The 17,899-nt window shown below is 38.5% G+C and overlaps 1 protein-coding gene across 3 annotated transcripts in view; it reads right to left on the bottom strand.

Moving 5' to 3' along the window:
* Positions 1-17,899, bottom strand: part of LOC136857706 (inactive histone-lysine N-methyltransferase 2E) — a 335,033-nt gene that overhangs the window by 185,985 nt on the left and 131,149 nt on the right. For all 3 annotated transcript variants that reach the window (XM_067136572.2, XM_067136570.2, XM_067136571.2), the window contains exon 8: positions 164-406. In XM_067136572.2, the coding sequence (XP_066992673.2) occupies positions 164-406 (243 nt within the window). The remainder of the gene's footprint in view (positions 1-163; positions 407-17,899) is intronic.

Below are 17,899 nucleotides of genomic sequence, written 5' to 3'. Positions count from 1 at the left end.
CTACAAAAAAGTAGTCCAATTCCACTAGTATTTTCAATTGAGCATTAAGTTTGCACTATTTTCCCTCCCCCATTCTTTGAGGTTCAAAATGCTAGAAATGCAAGAAAATTATGCGAGTTAATACAGTATACAAAATATTCTATACTTATTACATACTACTCACTCTCACACCAGGAGAGCTCTGCATCACACGACACTTAGATCCACTGTTATTTCCATGCAGGGCAGACACCTTCAGATCAGAATGAACACCATTCACTCGGATGTTTGAAATTCGAGCACGAAGTTCAGGGGAGTAATGATTTGTAACAGCCTCTTCATAATTGTCAATCCACTGACGCAGCTGCTGAACAGGATTTACAACATTTGCTTCCTTGTTGTCATCATCACTGACACGGTTCTTGCTCTGCAACATAACATATCTGAATGTACACAAGTATGAAGGATGAGTTCTCCACCTAATCAATACTTTATTTTACATAGTGTCAATATTATATACATTATTTACTCACAAAAGTAATTATGTCTATTATTAGATATGTCATTGAAGATTTTATTATTTGGTACCATTTTCATTTCAGTAAATGGAAAGGAGCAATCAATGTCCAAACCAGGATGGATCTCAAAGAGAGGAAGCACGTTACTGTAATTTTCAAAATATACACAAATAAATCTTGCAAAAACTGTGTATAGGAACAAGTCATGCTTTTCTTGTGTTAACTTAGTTAAAACTTCAAGGTTGGTGAGAGTGGTGGTGGTGAAATGAAATGTCGTATGGCTTTTAGTGCCGGGATATCCCAGGACGGGTTCCGCTCGCCAGGTGCAGGTCTTTCTATTTGACAACCGTAGGCGACCTGCGCATCATGATGAGGATGAAATGATGATGACAACACATACACCCAGCCCCCGTATCAATGGAATTAACCAATTAAGGTTAAAATCCCCGACCCGGCCGGGAATCGAACCTGGGACCCTCTGAACCGAAGGCCAGTACGCTGACCGTTCAGCCAACGAGTCGGACAGTGGTGGTGGTAATTACCGTTTTAAGAGGAAGTACAACTACTGTCGGATATTTTATTATGGTCACTCGAGTTTAGGCCTTATTTACTAATGAACCGATATGCCTATTTCAAAAAAATTAGTTATACCAATATATTCCTTGTTTAATTCTGCATTAGAGCATCTAAAACATTTTTTAAAAGTTTAAATAATTCTTTTTTATTTGTGGTTACAGTAAATATTGTCCGAATTTTTGGCTTCTCTAGGAACCACTCACTTAAAAATATCTACATGGACATGTCTGAAGGTAATCGAATTTTTATATGTTATATCCACATGTGTTTGTAGTGTTGTTATATCCACATATATTCGTAGTGTTATACTCAACTTATAATTTTTTTTCAACCCCACCAATAATGTTCTCATTTTTTTTAAAGTAACTTTTTCTCAGCCCAGGATAAACGTACAACAGGAAACTTGGGTTTGTTTTGAATTACTGAGTCATGGTTATCAGAAACTACAACCACTGTAACCGTACAGTTCGATACTGAATTTATGAAGAATAATATTGACGGGAAGGTGTATGCACTGGACTGAGCTATTAACAGCGTGCAGGGTGGTGAAACCTGTTGAGAGTTGCTGCACCACATACACTCACCTCGGGCAGTCAGTCTGTGTTTGGCATGTTAACCTCATGACTTCAAGATGCCTCCGAGACCACCGTTGTTAGAGGCAAACTTGCAATGGTTTCGAGTTATATTTTTCGTCTCCTTCAGAGTGACGGGGAAATGTAGGGGACACAGGTTCCCTGTGTACCAGAAAGTGGCAGACTGTCTAGGAGGAGCGTTGTCGTCGGTGAAGAGAGTAGGAGCCGCTTCAAAGGAGAATGATTAGAATAATACCGTATTAATACGAATAATCCATGCATATTTTTTAAAAAAATTCGAGGCACAAAATTGGGGTGCAGGGTTTATTTGCGTCAAGGTTGCCAACATGCTCCTGGCTCACCTAGTTTTCAATGCTGAGTGTACAGTTATGCTTTGTGCAACCATAGATGAAAGAAAACTGTCCCCATACGTCATATTTAAACAAAAAACAAATCAGACTTTTAATTCTAAACTGACTTCACATTTTTTTAAATAGTACCGTATTTTACACAGTAATTTAAATTCATAATTTCTCCACCTCGCGATAGAACGCGTCTTCCGGAACTTGCAGGGGTAGCTTTCCGCACTTTCATTCCGGTGTGTTTCACAGTTGAAAATAGAGTGAAATCGTAATTCTTTTGTATTCAGTGTTTTAAGGAAAGTCACAATATCACGTAGCAGGCAGTACACAGAAAAGCAGAATCCGCAAAAACTGGTGAGGGTTGGCATTTCTGAATTACAAGATGGCTGTTAATTCGAAATCACATAATTGGAAGTCCGATTTCTGTATTACAAAGACTTTGAATTAACGAGGTTTTACTGCATCGCAAAACTAACATCAGATTTTGCCGGTGTGTCTATTTCAAGTGTTTACATTGCACGAAAAGAATTATCCACCATCGGTCGGGTTACTGTCCAGTAAAAAGAGACCACGTGAGAAGTTTTTTCGGCCCTTATTCACCAATGTCGGTAACTTTTGCTGTTATCTTAGATTTTCAAAACTTGGATATGTCATTATTTCAGATAACGCTCAATTCCGTAGTCACCACTGAATTTATTATCTCGGTTTACCAAAACTAAGTTTTCGTTTCAATCTCAGTTTGAACCGCATTTTTTCATACTGACGTACAGAAAACAAATTACTACGTGCTGCCGCCACTATCCAATTGTAAACAAGTTTTTGATTCCATTCGGGGTTTGCAAATAATTAGCATAAATCATGTCCGCTACTGAGCAGAAACAGAGAAAGAAGCCTAATATAACTTTCCAAGAGAGTGAATTGTTATTGAACTTGGTGGCAGAAAGCATTAACAAAGGGAATAAGAAAAACCAATTATAGCCTACACATTGTATGTCACTCAAAAAATAAGTCAGTATTCCTTCATTCTTCATTAAAAGTCACCCAGTCGTGTACCATACAAGATATTAGCTATAATCGAGAATTCGTTTTAGGCCTACCTATGTGTTGGGAATTCCGGGTTATGTTCGGAAGCTTTAGATAACCTAAAATGTGCCCAAAAATCAGAGTCGTAGTCCTGGAAATATGTTGCACGTTCTTTTATCCATCTAGGATGTTTATTAATTGCATAATCTTGATCATATTACTCGTCGCTGTGATTTTATCTTTCAATGAGATATTCCAGCCGCCTACGGGTGTTAGACATGGAGTGTGACGAACTTGTAATTTAGGAGAGGATTCTAGTGATGCAAGAGAGAATGAATCTTCCCATCTACAGGGAATCGAGCCTACTGCAAGTTCAGATTAATGAAATACCTGTCACGTAAGTAGACCTACTTGCTCATTTTCATGGAAAACTGTCCCCATACGTCATATTTAAACAAAAAACAAATCAGACTTTTAATTCTAAACTGACTTCACATTTTTTTTAAATAGTACCGTATTTTACACAGTAATTTAAATTCATAATTTCTCCACCTCGCGATAGAACGCGTCTTCCGGAACTTGCAGGGGTAGCTGCAGTGATATTTGCGTAAAGACCACGTGGACCTCGCGGAGTGATATGAAATATTTGTTTATGCCTAAGTTACTCTTCCGATGAAAGAAATTTTAGTTCATTTCATTTTTTTCAAAATGAGCCTTTCTAAAATGAGGGTGTGGGCATTATTCGACGGCGGAGATTATTCGGGTAAATACGGTATATTATCCAGGTCAAGAAAGAAGCGGTGTTTGAGGCCGGAGCGATCGAACATCCGACTCTATTTTACTTTGGCCACAATACGAGGAAATATACATTATTTTAAAACGAATAGGGCATTCCCCACAATTGGAAACCTCTACCTGAAACTGTTGGAATATGAGGGATTTTCCTGATGTCAATTTATACGCCTTTGAAACTCTGGAAACAGTGTAAAAACACACGCTAATAAAATGGAAGACTACCATTCGTAAAAGGATTAATTGCCTGAAAATGTCCCTCATTTCAAGCCAGTCATAATCAACATGAATGATAGCAGTTCCGGTTCATCTGAACAGTGATTTGTCAGACAAAGAATATTGACAGAATTAAATATTGTAGAGATATATAAATAATGCAAATAGCCCTTGTAAAAATTGTACAGTGTGACAGAAATGAGGAAGCCAACCATTTGTAAACCTGCAATTAAACGTCCAAGGTCCTAATGAGAAATAGTGATGAGAAGTAGAATTTGTACGAGGAAATAAAATCAAGGTTTGAAAATAAACAAAAAGCTGAGTTCGTTGCGCGCTGTGTTTACTATTGAACGCAGCAACGGTGTACCCGATTTCACCGCCCCGCCGGCTGTTAATGGCATGGTCCAGCAAGCACCATCAATATAACTCTTCTTTAATTCAGTATCACACTAACGGTTACAGTGGTTGTAGTTTCTGATAACTACGACTAAGTGCTTCAAAACAAGTCCAAGTTTTCTGTTGTACGTTTATCCTGGGCTGAGAAAACTCTGCTGTAAAAAAATAAGAACAGTCTTTGGGGTGGCTGAAAGAGTGTAACTTGAGAATTACATTACGAATACATGTGGCTATAACATAGAAAAATGTTATTACCATGAGATACGTAGTTTTCCAGGGATATATTTTTAAGTGAGCAGTTCCTAGAGAAGAAGCCAAAAACCTGTACAATATTTACTACAACCACAAATAAAAAAGAATTAATGAACTTAAATAATTTGTCTTATATCTTCTAATGCAGAATTAAACAAGGAAAATATTTGTGTAACTTATTTTGCAATAGGCCTATCGATTTGTTAGTGATTAAAGCCTAAACTCGAATGTCCACAATAAAAAAATCCGGCAGTAGGCAAACTTTATCTCTTAACCCCTTGACGCTGAACTCCATACGTCATATAGACCTCCTTTCCTTAGGTACATGCTGCTGATTTCCATGCATGGTGTAGACCCCTGTAGGCCTAACTTAATTTTGTTCTAGCTTGTAAAAGTTTTAAAACTGTCAAGATGGAAATGTTAAATCTTCGAAGCTGGGGATCTCTACCTTCCTTCAATGTATGAATCAACTCAAACCAGTGTTTGTTGTTTTCCTTCTATAGCGATTGAAAGATCCTGATCTCTTTCTGCTTGAGAGCGTCTAGACCAATTATTTCTGCTGCATTCAAGTAGATGTATCGCTACATGTTTCCTTATGTAGACTGATAGTACAAAGCACCAACTTTCCACTGATATGCAAGAGGATTCATACAATTATTTCAATGGCTTGAAACTTCTTAAAACCCGTAATTACTTGGCTCGCTAAAACGGTTGAGGCGCTGGCCTACTGACCCCAACTTGGCAGGTTCGATCCTGACCACTGTCACGAACGCACATTCCCCAACTGTGAGCCCCTGGTCCCCTTTTTAGCCACCTTTTATGACAGGCAGAGAATACTGGGAGTATATTTAACCTCTGCCACCCACAAGAAGTTGGTGCATTAGGGACTGTTCAACTTCAAAAATTCCAATACTGCATGATGATAGGCTTCTTTCTTGCAATTTCTTGGTGACAGAAGGTATGCACATCAAACTGAAATGAATGAACATAAGTTGCTCTCAAAACACCATCTCAGCAAAACACAACTACCCTTTTTACGACTTCAGAATTATCAGCATAATAAGCAGCAGCTTTGAGCAACATTCCCAACATGAAAGACATGGTAAAGGCAGCACTGGCACATTACCAACAATATACTTAAAAAAAGTATTTCTCCGAATCCAAGCAATTTCCCTTTTCTCAGAATCTCATATCTGAGAAATCATGGGTTATCCTGAATTCGCAACGTAACAATAATGAACACCACTGGCAGCTACCACGGTAGCCACGCTGCTTCCCTTCACCCTCCGCGCACGCATTAAACATGACCTTTAACGTCCGTGACTTTATCATACCTATAGGCTACATCCCTTGCCACGGCAACTGTTTGAGTAAGAAAACTAAAGCGTTTGTCACAAAACGCGACCTTCGGTATAGTTTTCTCGTTATGAGCACTTGCAAGCTCTCTCTTCGACATTCAAAAGCGATGTTGGAATTGATTAGTAGTAGTGGTGGGGACGGAGCGGTTCAGTTCGGAGCAAGTAGTGTGACGTCAACCGAGTACAGAACCGAGTACAAATTTATAGCGGTAAATTTAAACTTTATATTGACCTTCTAAGCTACAGTTTTACATTCATAAAGAAGATTATCAATTATTATCGGTGGTACAATGTTCCGTACTATCCATTATTGGTTATTTGCACATTTTATAATGTAACAAATATAACACATAACGTAACAGTGTAATTACAACTCTGTGCTTAATATGAGGCATATCAAGTAGACATAAATAAAGAAATAAACATACCGGTACAAATGAATAAATAAATACAATAAATATTAATTCATATGGATATACGTACCGGTACTCTATTCCATAATGTGATAATTGGCGAAACGAAATATAGTGCTTTGAAATGTGCCTAAACTCATATGTCAAACATTTCATTTATAACTATGTGGTAAGAAGTTAAATGAAAAAATCTGTTAAGATAACATCAGTAATGAAAATAATTAGTAAAGTATACAAATGAACTCAATTCTCCATCTTGTGACAAGCATTAAAATCAAGACACAACACGTTGTACACAGACAGTATGGGAAGTACCGTTAGTGTTCTGTATTGTATGGAACAGGTGTTATATAGGAGGAATTTCCATTCAGAAATATCAGAGTTTCCGCTCGTTTTGCAGAAAGCAACGACCTTCGGTCTGAAATAATTTGTCTAGTACACGAAAACATCTCCTATGCGGGCACAGATGTAGCAGGTACGCAAAGGTAAGCAAGAGCAAGTTCACTTGGTCAATGAATATTGAAATTTCACGATTGCATTGTAATCGAAATCAACTTTCAACCCATTAGGTCGTGTTACGTACATTTAGTACGTGTTGACGAGATGTTAAGTACAGAAAAAATGGCCAACCGGACACCAGTGGGATCCGAACCCACAACCTCCCGAGTTTGCGTCGGTAGCTCTACCAATTGAGCTAGGGTGGCCTAGTACTATTTTGTTCTGTTGGAAAGGATCTAAGCTACAGGTCTGGCTCTATCCTCTGCAACCCTCAGTGACTGCATGTCTTCATATACAAAAGTAGCCAAACTCCTATGCAACTTAATTTTTTTCCTGCACCGTCTCATCCACACGTAGGAATGGAATTACTTTTACGATGTGCAACTGTATTTGTACCATGTCCTTACGATGCTCCCGTTTTATGTGATTCCATAAATTTGACATTCCCCCACCTCTACAATAGTTTTGATTGCAAATTTTACACGTAGCGGATTTTCTACCTGGACTGCTAGTAAAATACTGCCATGCTTGGGAGGATTATCATGGCATTATTGCTTCTTTCTTATTACAGATATCGGTAGAAAATATAGCACAACAACTTTAAACAAAAATATATGCAGTATAAGGAAACACAAAAAAAAAAAACAGACGTCTCAGTCTGGAGTCTGAACAACAGCGCAATGGTGTTGCGATTGTAGCCTGGCTGGAAGGTTTACTGAAGCAGCCGCAGCACTGTACGGAGTATTCAAGTTGACTCGGTGCTCCGCTCTGACGTCACGTAAACATGAAGAACCGAGTTACTCTACAGTTCTACTCGCTCCGTCCCCACCACTAATTAGTAGTAACTGTGAACTGCTGTTCTCTAAACACAATTAGAAGTGAAAAGGAACACATTTTCATAACAAATACGCAAGTAACGTTGTCGATAGCAGTTGTTAACTCGCTAGAAATAAAGCCCAAGCGATCGTTTAATTGTAATACACTACTCTGAAATTAGGTAAGAATTCAACACCTCAAGATATGGTAGAGCGCATCACTGTATTCAGAGGTTAGTTAATATTTTCTCATGCCTGGTTAAATTTTGGAGGGGCTATTCCCATGTAAATTTAAAGCAAGAATGTTATAATTTCTCAGCTGGTTGACGTAGGTTAGGTGATGCTGCTTGAATAAGAAAAATGAAACATTTGCCACAAATGCAACCTTCAATATCGTTTTCTCGCTATGTACACTTGCGAGCTCTGTCGACATTCGAAGGCGATGTTGGTTTCGATTAGTAATACCCTTAGATTGCTGTTTTCTAAAACAAAATTCAGAATGAAGGAGGATAACACATTTTCATAGTAAATGCGTAAATAACTTGGTGTTTACGAGTTGTTAACTCATTGGAAATAAATGCTGAAGTAAACAGTCATTTAATTTTAATTTTATATACTGAAATTAAGTAAGAATGTGGTACATCTCAAGATATGGCAGAGTAAATCACTGATTTCAGAGTATAATTTATATTTTCTTACGTTTAACTAAACTTTGAAAAGGCTGTTCCCATGTAAATTTGTAGTGAGGTGGTTATCATTTTTCTAAGTGCGCTTGAAATATGTTTTCATGATACATATACGCTTAGGGTAGGTGACTGTGTTTGAAGAAGGAAACTGGAATGTTTGCCACAGAGGCCCCTGGAGAGATACTAGAATTTTTTCAGATTGAAATTAAACATGCTCTCTCATGTAGTATCGGATTCCAAGAAATAAAAAATGAGTAAGCTGTGTGGATATCATCCTTGAAAATGCATGTTTTAAACAAACTGTTTGCAATTTCATACTGATTGTAATGTGTATGGGGTTTTCCCGACATTTAGGAAAATTGGATATAATGACAATCCGTTACAGCGAGTAAATTTTTCGCCTTTATGAATTCTAGCTATAACAGGCTTCTACTCCATAACAAGACCTTCTGTACATAACATAATTTTCTACTGCGTGAATGTTCAGTATGCGTAGAGGACGGAGTAAACTTTAATATGATGCCGAGAGAGAGAGAGAGAGAGAGAGAGAGAGAGAGAGAGAGAGTGTGTGTGTGTCGAATTACTTGAATGTTGAACAGGTCTGATGAATATTATGTAAATACGGTAAATGTATATAAACACATTATATAGAATATAAAAATTTTAATATTGTAAATTTAAGCGGGGATGGAGGCACAAGCACACCAAATGCGTTATAACTCTGCCACTGAGTAGCCCTGGCCTTTTTAGGAATTCAAAGGTGTGCATGTTTTGATGCCATTCTGCGTATTTGAGAAACGTTTTTGTAGAGGCTAATACAGGGAATTTTTTCTGTTTTATAAATCTATGCAGGGTATTGTTGCTGGCTCAGTCACCCGTGCTGTGAGCCTGTCTCCTGCCAATTAGAATCTTATTCTCTTGTCACTGTTTCCGGACAACCAGTAACATTACCGGTTGTTAGAAAGTAAGGTATGGTCTTATTCGGTGGTGCATGGTAGTTGGGATCATACGGTATCTCAACATTTTGTGATCAACTGTGCCATCTGATATACTTTCAGCGCATTTTGTCTCTTGGAATTGTTATTAAGATAGTAATATGATTGAAGCAGAAAGTTCTCTATATTGACTGGTTTAGTAAAATGAACTGGTGCAATAGCAAAATCTACAGTACTTTTAACTAATTGTGGACCGTGGACGGAGTAAAACGTTTAATGTTCCGCACGTTGCAATGCTGTTTATATTAGTCATCTATACATTCTTACAGCTTAGTCAGCGTTACTGGTTGTAACGGAAAGTTGGCAGACCTTGTTGAGATAACCCTTGCGTTGAGCAGGCTCATGTTTATCTAGCTGTTTTAGCGGGGAAATCCCAACACTTCCTTGCACGTCAAGTCGGTACTTGAGATTCCAATGCAGTGCGTGTCGTTCTTACCGAGTGTAGTATAATGGCTTATAAAACAAAGTTTCTTACAGAAGAGGAACTGTTAGATATTGTTCATAATGATGATTCTAGTGCTGAACTTATTCCTGAAAGAGACTTAGATAATGAAAGAGAGAGTGACAAGGAAATTCCGATAGGCCTATAGAGGAAAGTGAAGTACCTGATACATCATCCTAGTTATTGTCCACCTGTTCCACCATTTACAGGGAATTCAGGTCTAAACGTTCAAACAGAAAATGAGCAGTATATTATGAGTTACGTGAGTATTTTCATGAATGACGAATTTTATCAGTATGTGTGTGAGCAGACGAATCTATACGCGAGTCAAGTGATAAGTGCGGTGCTCCGGCCTTTCAAAAAAGAATTCGATCATGCAATCCTGGAAACCGATTGATGTCTCCGAGTTGAAAAAGTTTTCAGGGTTGATGTTCATCACAGGTATAGTTCAAAAGCCTGATATAAAAATGTACTGGACCGAAGACCCTGTTTTTCAGACTCCCATCTTTTCTAAACCAATGTCCCGAATACGCTTCCTTCATATTCTGTCATTTCTCCACTTCAGAGACAGTAATCATTATGCCGATAGCATAACGAATAGAATACCTATTGTCGCGGCCACCAAATTAGGCGGGTCAGAGAAATTACACTGTTGCCAAAGATATGTAGCAACTGGCGAAGAAATGTCCAACTGAACACACAATTTTGGAGCGCGATGCAAGTTGTTCTCTCTCAAGCTCCTGATGTTACGTCATACAATGTTTCGAAACAAATTATACTACAAGCTTCAGAAAAGACTGCTGATTTCAGTGGTATAACTATTTTCCATATAAACCACTTCAAATAATTATTAAAAATAAAATCTTGACCGAGTAAATTTAAATCCGTAGGATCCTGTATTGAAAATTTCACTAAGCGGCCAAGTTTTTATTTCTTCAGCCAATAAAATTTTCTCTGCGGGAAAAATGTAAAAAAATCGCCTGACTTATATTTTTTATCTGAAACATATTTCCGTGAGTCTTATAATTTTCCTGGAAAATAGCCGGGAAAGCGATCATGTAAATGTCGATAGCTGAGGCAGTTCGGGGGCGTGCGCACCAGCACAGGCTGCAGGACGCCTTAATTACTTTTGGATTATATATTAATCTGTATCAGTTTTATTACATTATAACTTTAAATATTTGAATACTGTATATTGTACTGAGTGATATAGAAAAAGAACTACTTTAAAGAATAGGTTTACATTAATTTACAATGAAGTAAGAATCGGTTTCTAGCTTCAAGGCAGTCTAAGATTTCTTAGTCACTGTCATCACTCATCTCACTATCTGCCGAGTCGTCTTTTACACTGATGATGATGAATGGCTCCATTCTTTCGTCCCTTACTATTTCCTTGGCCCAATCGTCTGTTTGAAGATTTTCCGCACGATTCAAGCACTTTTCCCAGTCTGCAGCAGTCACACAGTCTATGGCTTTTTTTTTTTTTTTTTTTTTTTTTTTTTTTTTTTTTTTTTGCTAGGGGGCTTTACGTCGCACCGACACAGATAGGTCTTATGGCGACGATGGGATAGGAAAGGCCTAGGAGTTGGAAGGAAGCGGCCGTGGCCTTAATTAAGGTACAGCCCCAGCATTTGCCTGGTGTGAAAATGGGAAACCACGGAAAACCATCTTCAGGCCTGCCGATAGTGGGATTCGAACCTACTATCTCCCGGATGCAAGCTCACAGCCGCGCCCCTCTACGCGCACGGCCAACTCGCCCGGTTCTATGGCTTCTGACGCGAGTTTTTCCACGTCCTTTATTTTGAATGTCTTGTTCCTCCTCTCTGCCACTTCTCTCTTGACTTGAGCCCAAATCAATTCACATTCACTGGCCACCTTTAACTGCACTTACGGTGCGAGCTCAACAGCTGCACGACAGGGAACGACTCGGGTAAGGTGGCCTGGAGCGGATGGCCTTCAGTTCGACAGCACTGCATGATCAGCGTTGCCAATTCATGCCCGGAGGTAAGCGACCCTCGACCATCTGTCGCTTCGCCGTTCCCATATCTGATGATAGCACAGTTTTCCTCACCCGCCTAATTTGGTGGCCGCGACAATAGTGAGATCATCATTGAGTTCAAGCGCTCTCCCGCAGAGCGGAGCTAGTGGAGCCTAACACCAACACTACACGGTCAGCTGATTTAATGGAAATTACATTGATACGCAAATAATCAAATACAACACACGAATAACAGTGTCAGAGAGTTATAAATAATATTATCAGTCCGCACGAAGAAATATCTTTGAAATTTAATAAGAACATGCGAAATAAAATGAAACATTACGAAAAGTGAAAGCAACATTGTGCTTTACAAACTTAAAGAATCCTTTTTATACAGAGCAAATTAAACATACCCCAGACTGTAAATAATAATGGCACTTATCTCAAATAAATTACTCACCCAAATTTGTTTGAGGCCACTTTCGATAGTTTACGAATTGACTTAGCAGATTGTCGAGCTTGCATTTCTCTGCAGATTTCTCCCGCTCTGAAGAAGAATAGGCACTATAGTGGGAGACCAGTTTTGGAATAATGTCCAAAGTGGGTTCAATACAACAGCCAGCTCCATGTGGCACAACTGAAATCGCCTCAATCTAGTCAAGACACTCGTAAAAAATATCGCCCCACATTAAATTGAATCTCTTCTCTTAGTTTAACCTCATCGAATATGACTATCCCGTACCGTTGATTCTCGTCCATTTCATCCTTAAAATAATCCGAAATAGTACTTAAGCAATGAGGATTTACACCATAGGGACATTTAAGTCCTTTGCAGAGTTTCCTCAAATGGCTTTGTGGGGGAAGAGCTAACAAATTATGCCTATATCCTATTCTCTAGGTGATGTTATTCTAAGTAATGAACTCTCTAAAAGAAAATCACTACTGTACCTCATCCGATTGGAAGATTTTACTTGACATTTGTTTTACACAGTGTAACAATTTAGTGCTTCATACTAAGAATTTTTGATCTATAAACTGAAATTCGGTGTTCTTAATCTGCCCCTGTAGGAAATTAATCCTAGCTTTGGCTGAGGAAAGACTGCATTTAGCTCGCATTAAATTATGAGTTGCATTCTTTAGTTGCTTTCTGAGAGATAATATCTTCTTGGCATCTGATAGAGAATTAGACTGACCCTGAATCTGACTACAACTAGGCTGACCTTGAACTTCACCACCTACTGCTGCCATCACTACTTCACTCACTTCGTGATTCTCGTTCCTTATCCTCTTGATACTGTGCTCACTCCTTTTGCTAATGGGTGCCTTTCGCGATTTTACCTCAGTGGATAGGTATTTTGGTAAATTTGAAAATATATGAGGCACCGCTCCTGGTTTTATTTTCCACCTCACATGAGGAGGTTCGTTTTCACCATTCACAACGAAACAGTCCACCTTTATAATTAAATCTGTCAAAAAATGCAGGTCACATATTCTGCTTTTGGCCAACAATTGCTTATCTTTCCGCGAAATGACTCTAACCCACTTCGCAAACAGATTATTTCCCTTTGGTGGTGTAAAATATTGTCTACCATCACGCTTCCTTCCGTAGCCCGATTTACAACGAGGAACGAAACAGTATGACATTTTCTTGAAATAATTGAAAACTAGTTGATTGCACACACAAAGCACTGCACAGATACTAACATGGACTTTCAAAAAATATCAAAACAAAGTAATAGGCGTTAAAATTATCACCACGACTTCATACACGCTTGCTATACCTTTGCCGACAATTGGGCGCATGTGTCGTTGCAGTTGGATCGTTGAGACCAAGTACAATGTTAACACATGGGTGACGGGCCCAGAGAAATCTCATAGTACGCACGCCAGCGGTAGGTGACGGGCCCCGAGAAATCCCGGTTTTGTTCACGACATGGTTTCCTGTCTCCCTGTGACATCTCTTGACCATATATTAAACTATTTCGGACTTACACACTGAGTGGAATAAATCATAGATGTATATCTTACTCTTTTCTTTTATTTACAGCCTTCTTTTATTCTTTGATTTAGTTAATAACGTTGACTTTCTTTCTGCTGGTTGAGTCAATGATAAGATCAAGCGCTCGCATTATATAGCGTAAGCTGATGATGATATTTTAGAAGAATTGTATGCCGATGATCGTTCAAATGGATAGTTCAAATGGAAAGTTAGAAGTGAAACAATATGGTACAGCAATAAGTGTAGTGTTCCTCTCCACCCTGGAACCTGTGACAGCAGGTATCACACCCTCAATATCTACTAGAGGTAAGCACAAAGTATCATGTTTCTAACATTTATAGTTCAGGAGTAATGGTAAATTTTATTAAGTGATGCATGTTAAGAGGGGCGGGCATGAAAATGTCTGGTCCAGACATTCAAGTGTCCCACTGAGAAGCAGGTAATGAACGTGTCAAGAAGACAGCAGTGCAAGTGTTGCAGCTGCTTTTCGTGTACAGATGTATGATGTATGATTTTTGCAAACTTTGCAATACCTTAATTTGCCTCTATCATTGTGTATACGTTGTCAGATGAAAAATGCATTTTTCCATGATAAGCGATAATCAGGATAACTACTGATAACCAAGAAAATTCCCCCACCTGTGTTGTCAGTACTCTCTAATAATTACAATAAACAAGTTGATATTTTGCATCTCTGAGCATTACAGAAATATACAACTATAGGATGAAGTTTAATTGCATTTAAATTCACACTACAAGTAGCTAAAGAAAAAGGTTCTTTAAAAACAAGTAAACTAAGTTCCGTTTTTGGCTCATATGCCATGTACTGAACTAAAGCATAGGTTTTATTTCTCGCAAAACCATATTTCTACAATATTTTACTCAGGGAACACTAAATAAATTTCCGGCATGGTCCAAAAAAGATAATGGGACATTATGCTCCAAAAGAAATGCAACTCAACATGGCATTTGTCACTTCATTTTCATTACTTTTAGTATGAATGATTAAACAGGCTTCTTTCATAATTTTGATTCACCGTAGATGTTGTTTCTTGAATTATGTGAGTCTTCCACAATCATCTCGTTCACTATGAGCTACAGGCAAATCACACGAGCACACACTGCAGAACATGTAGTGTTCACTAACACGTGAAGCAAGTAGGAATAGCCGTTCCTTTGTGTAAACCTCTCAATATTTTTGTAACACTGGCACTGCCATTTTCTTAGAACTAATAACTATTTTTACAATCAATGACAAGAATAATTCGAATTGCAACACACTAAAGTACCACCCATTTGTCTGTAAACAACAAAGAGAGAGATACCATGCACACTGGAGAAGGGCAGAGTACAGCTCCTTCAAGCACAATGAATTTCACAATGCTCACATGTAGTGACAAGAAAGTGATGATCAAATAAGTGCTGTATAGCTGCCAACTCACCAGCCTTGAAACCAGGAGGGTTGAGTAGTAATGCTAGAAGGGATTGACTATTTTTTCCTCTTCGTTCTTTTTTTCTCTCTCGTGATGTCACTTTTCTGTAATAATTTCTCTTTCGACTATAATGCTGAAGTTGTGAGATGAAATCTGTAACAGCTGGTCCATTTGGCCAAGGAGGGATGAAGTACGCTGCTAATTATAAACGGGCACTCTGCCTGTTAAAAAGCCTACCTGGCAATAACTACAACACCTCTCAACTTCTTGAAGATAACATGAGTCATGCAGTTAACCAAAAATTACCTCCAATACATGGCAAATTTTCCAAAATTGTTGTGCAGAAGCTGATGTCTACACTCAAGGCTCAAAATACCTTAATAGGAGAAAAACACAAAGTATGCACTATTAAGAGAAAACCACTTCAAACATGCACCTGCAATATATACAACATGCATGGACAATGCAAACCTGAACACCGACTCTTGCAATATCTTATGCTGAATTTAAATATTTAATCAGAATTGTTCAATAAGACATAGTTTTTCACGGCAGTCACTTTCGTATAATATACTTCTCTATATTAACAAATTTTTGGTCAAATGTCAAACATTTTGATCACATATGAAATGATGTTATTTTGCTTTACGTTCCACTAACTACTTTTACAGCTTTTGGCGGCGCCAAGGTGCCAGAATTTGTCCTGAAAGAATTCTTTTACGTGCTAGTAAATCTACCGACACAAAGCTGACGTATTTGAGCACCTTCAAATACCACAGGACTGAGCAAGGATCAAACCTGCCAAGTTGAGGTCAGAAGACCAGCGCCTCAACCGTCTGAGCCACTTAGCCTGGTTGGGGTCAGAAAGCCAGCACCTCAACCATCTGAGCCACTCAGCCTGGCATGTGAGAATTTTATTCAGAATGGTTAGGCAACATGGTGCAGGCTTATTTATGTGTTACAGAAATGTTGTAATGTTCAGATATTGCATTGCTATGGTTAGCAGACGACCAGTATTGAAGCTGGAATCAACCCATAATGTTTTGTGCTGTATATTGTTCTTTTATTAGGTTTTAGAAGAGTTTGTACACGAGTTGTTCATCACAACCAGCTTTTAATTCAAGAAGGTCTTAACGATCTTCTTCGGAATTTAAATTTGTCTAAAGAAATGGCTGAAGTTTTAAGCTCCAGAATCGAAGGTTGGAAGCTACTCAACAAAGTAAGAATATCTGCATTTACCGTAGTCACGATAGTGATTTCAAAGACTACCTCTCTAAAAAGAAAGGTGTACCTAGTTTGATGTAACAATATTTGTGTGCTTGGACATCCAACACCAACCAAATGAGTGGCAACTGTTCATAAACTCATCACAAGTGAGACTGAAGGCTGTACATCTGCATAATGGCAATGAATATCCATGAATACCTCTGGTGCCAGCAGGGATCTAAATTTCCTGAAGTTGACAAAAAAATTGAAGGCAGAAATTTTATAGGAATTACTAATGATGAAAATTTTGAGGAACTGTTATATACACCGGATGCCTGGAAATCATTCAAATACATCTATTCTGGTTTTCTTGGAAATCATAAAATAGAAAACTATCATGAAATAGTCAGCGATCTTCTGAAATCATACTACCATGGGATGCAACATGTCTTTCTATCTTCATTTCTTGGACTCCTACTTAGACTTTTTACAAGAAAATATTGAGGCTGTCAATGACCATACCGGGCGAGTTGGCCGTGCGCGTAGAGGCGCGCGGCTGTGAGCTTGCATCTGGGAGATAGTAGGTTCGAATCCCACTATCGGCAGCCCTGAAAATGGTTTTCCGTGGTTTCCCATTTTCACACCAGGCAAATGCTGGGGCTGTACCTTAATTAAGGCCACGGCCGCTTCCTTCCAACTCCTAGGCCTTTCCTATCCCATCGTCGCCATAAGACCTATCTGTGTCAGCGCGACGGAAAGCCCCTAGCAAAAAAAGTCAATGAACATGATGTTTTCATCAGCAGATTTCCACAATGAAAAAGAGGTACCAAGGCAAATGGAGTCCCAATATGCTAGCCAACTTCTACTGGACCCTGAAGAGAGACACCACAAAGGCAAAACATGGCCAAAAATTATCATATACAACTTTTTAATTAACCTGCTGCCTAACCAAGCAGTAAGGGTGGGCTCAGTTCACCTAGAAGGACACTGGTTCGATTCCCTGCCAAAAAGTGGCAAAATTTAAGAAACAAACCGACTTCTGGAGGTGCATATGATCGTGAGGTTTACTCAGTCTACACCAAAAATTAGTACCAGGTTATTGCTGGGAGCAAAGGTGGCAAGGCATAAAACTAACCCCTCTATCCCACTTAGCACCTTAGTGGCTTTACTCTGCCAAATGTTGTATATATTTATAATTTAGTGTTGCAATAGTACTAATTCTACAAAACTTTAAACAAGTGCCACAAAAAAAGAAAAACCATGCCCAATAGAAAAAATCTGAAAAATTATCTGAGCTCAAAATGAAGAATACACTTAGATTCCATTAATTTACATCTTGAGAAAGAAAAACGTTTTTATTTTGTAGACCAATGTAATCTGAAGCCTG

The sequence above is a fragment of the Anabrus simplex genome, chromosome 1, assembly GCF_040414725.1.
Source record: "Anabrus simplex isolate iqAnaSimp1 chromosome 1, ASM4041472v1, whole genome shotgun sequence".
Taxonomy (NCBI): Eukaryota; Metazoa; Arthropoda; class Insecta; order Orthoptera; family Tettigoniidae; genus Anabrus; species Anabrus simplex.
Note: the sequence above shows the minus strand (reverse complement) of the source record. Positions and strands in the feature narration are given on the sequence as shown.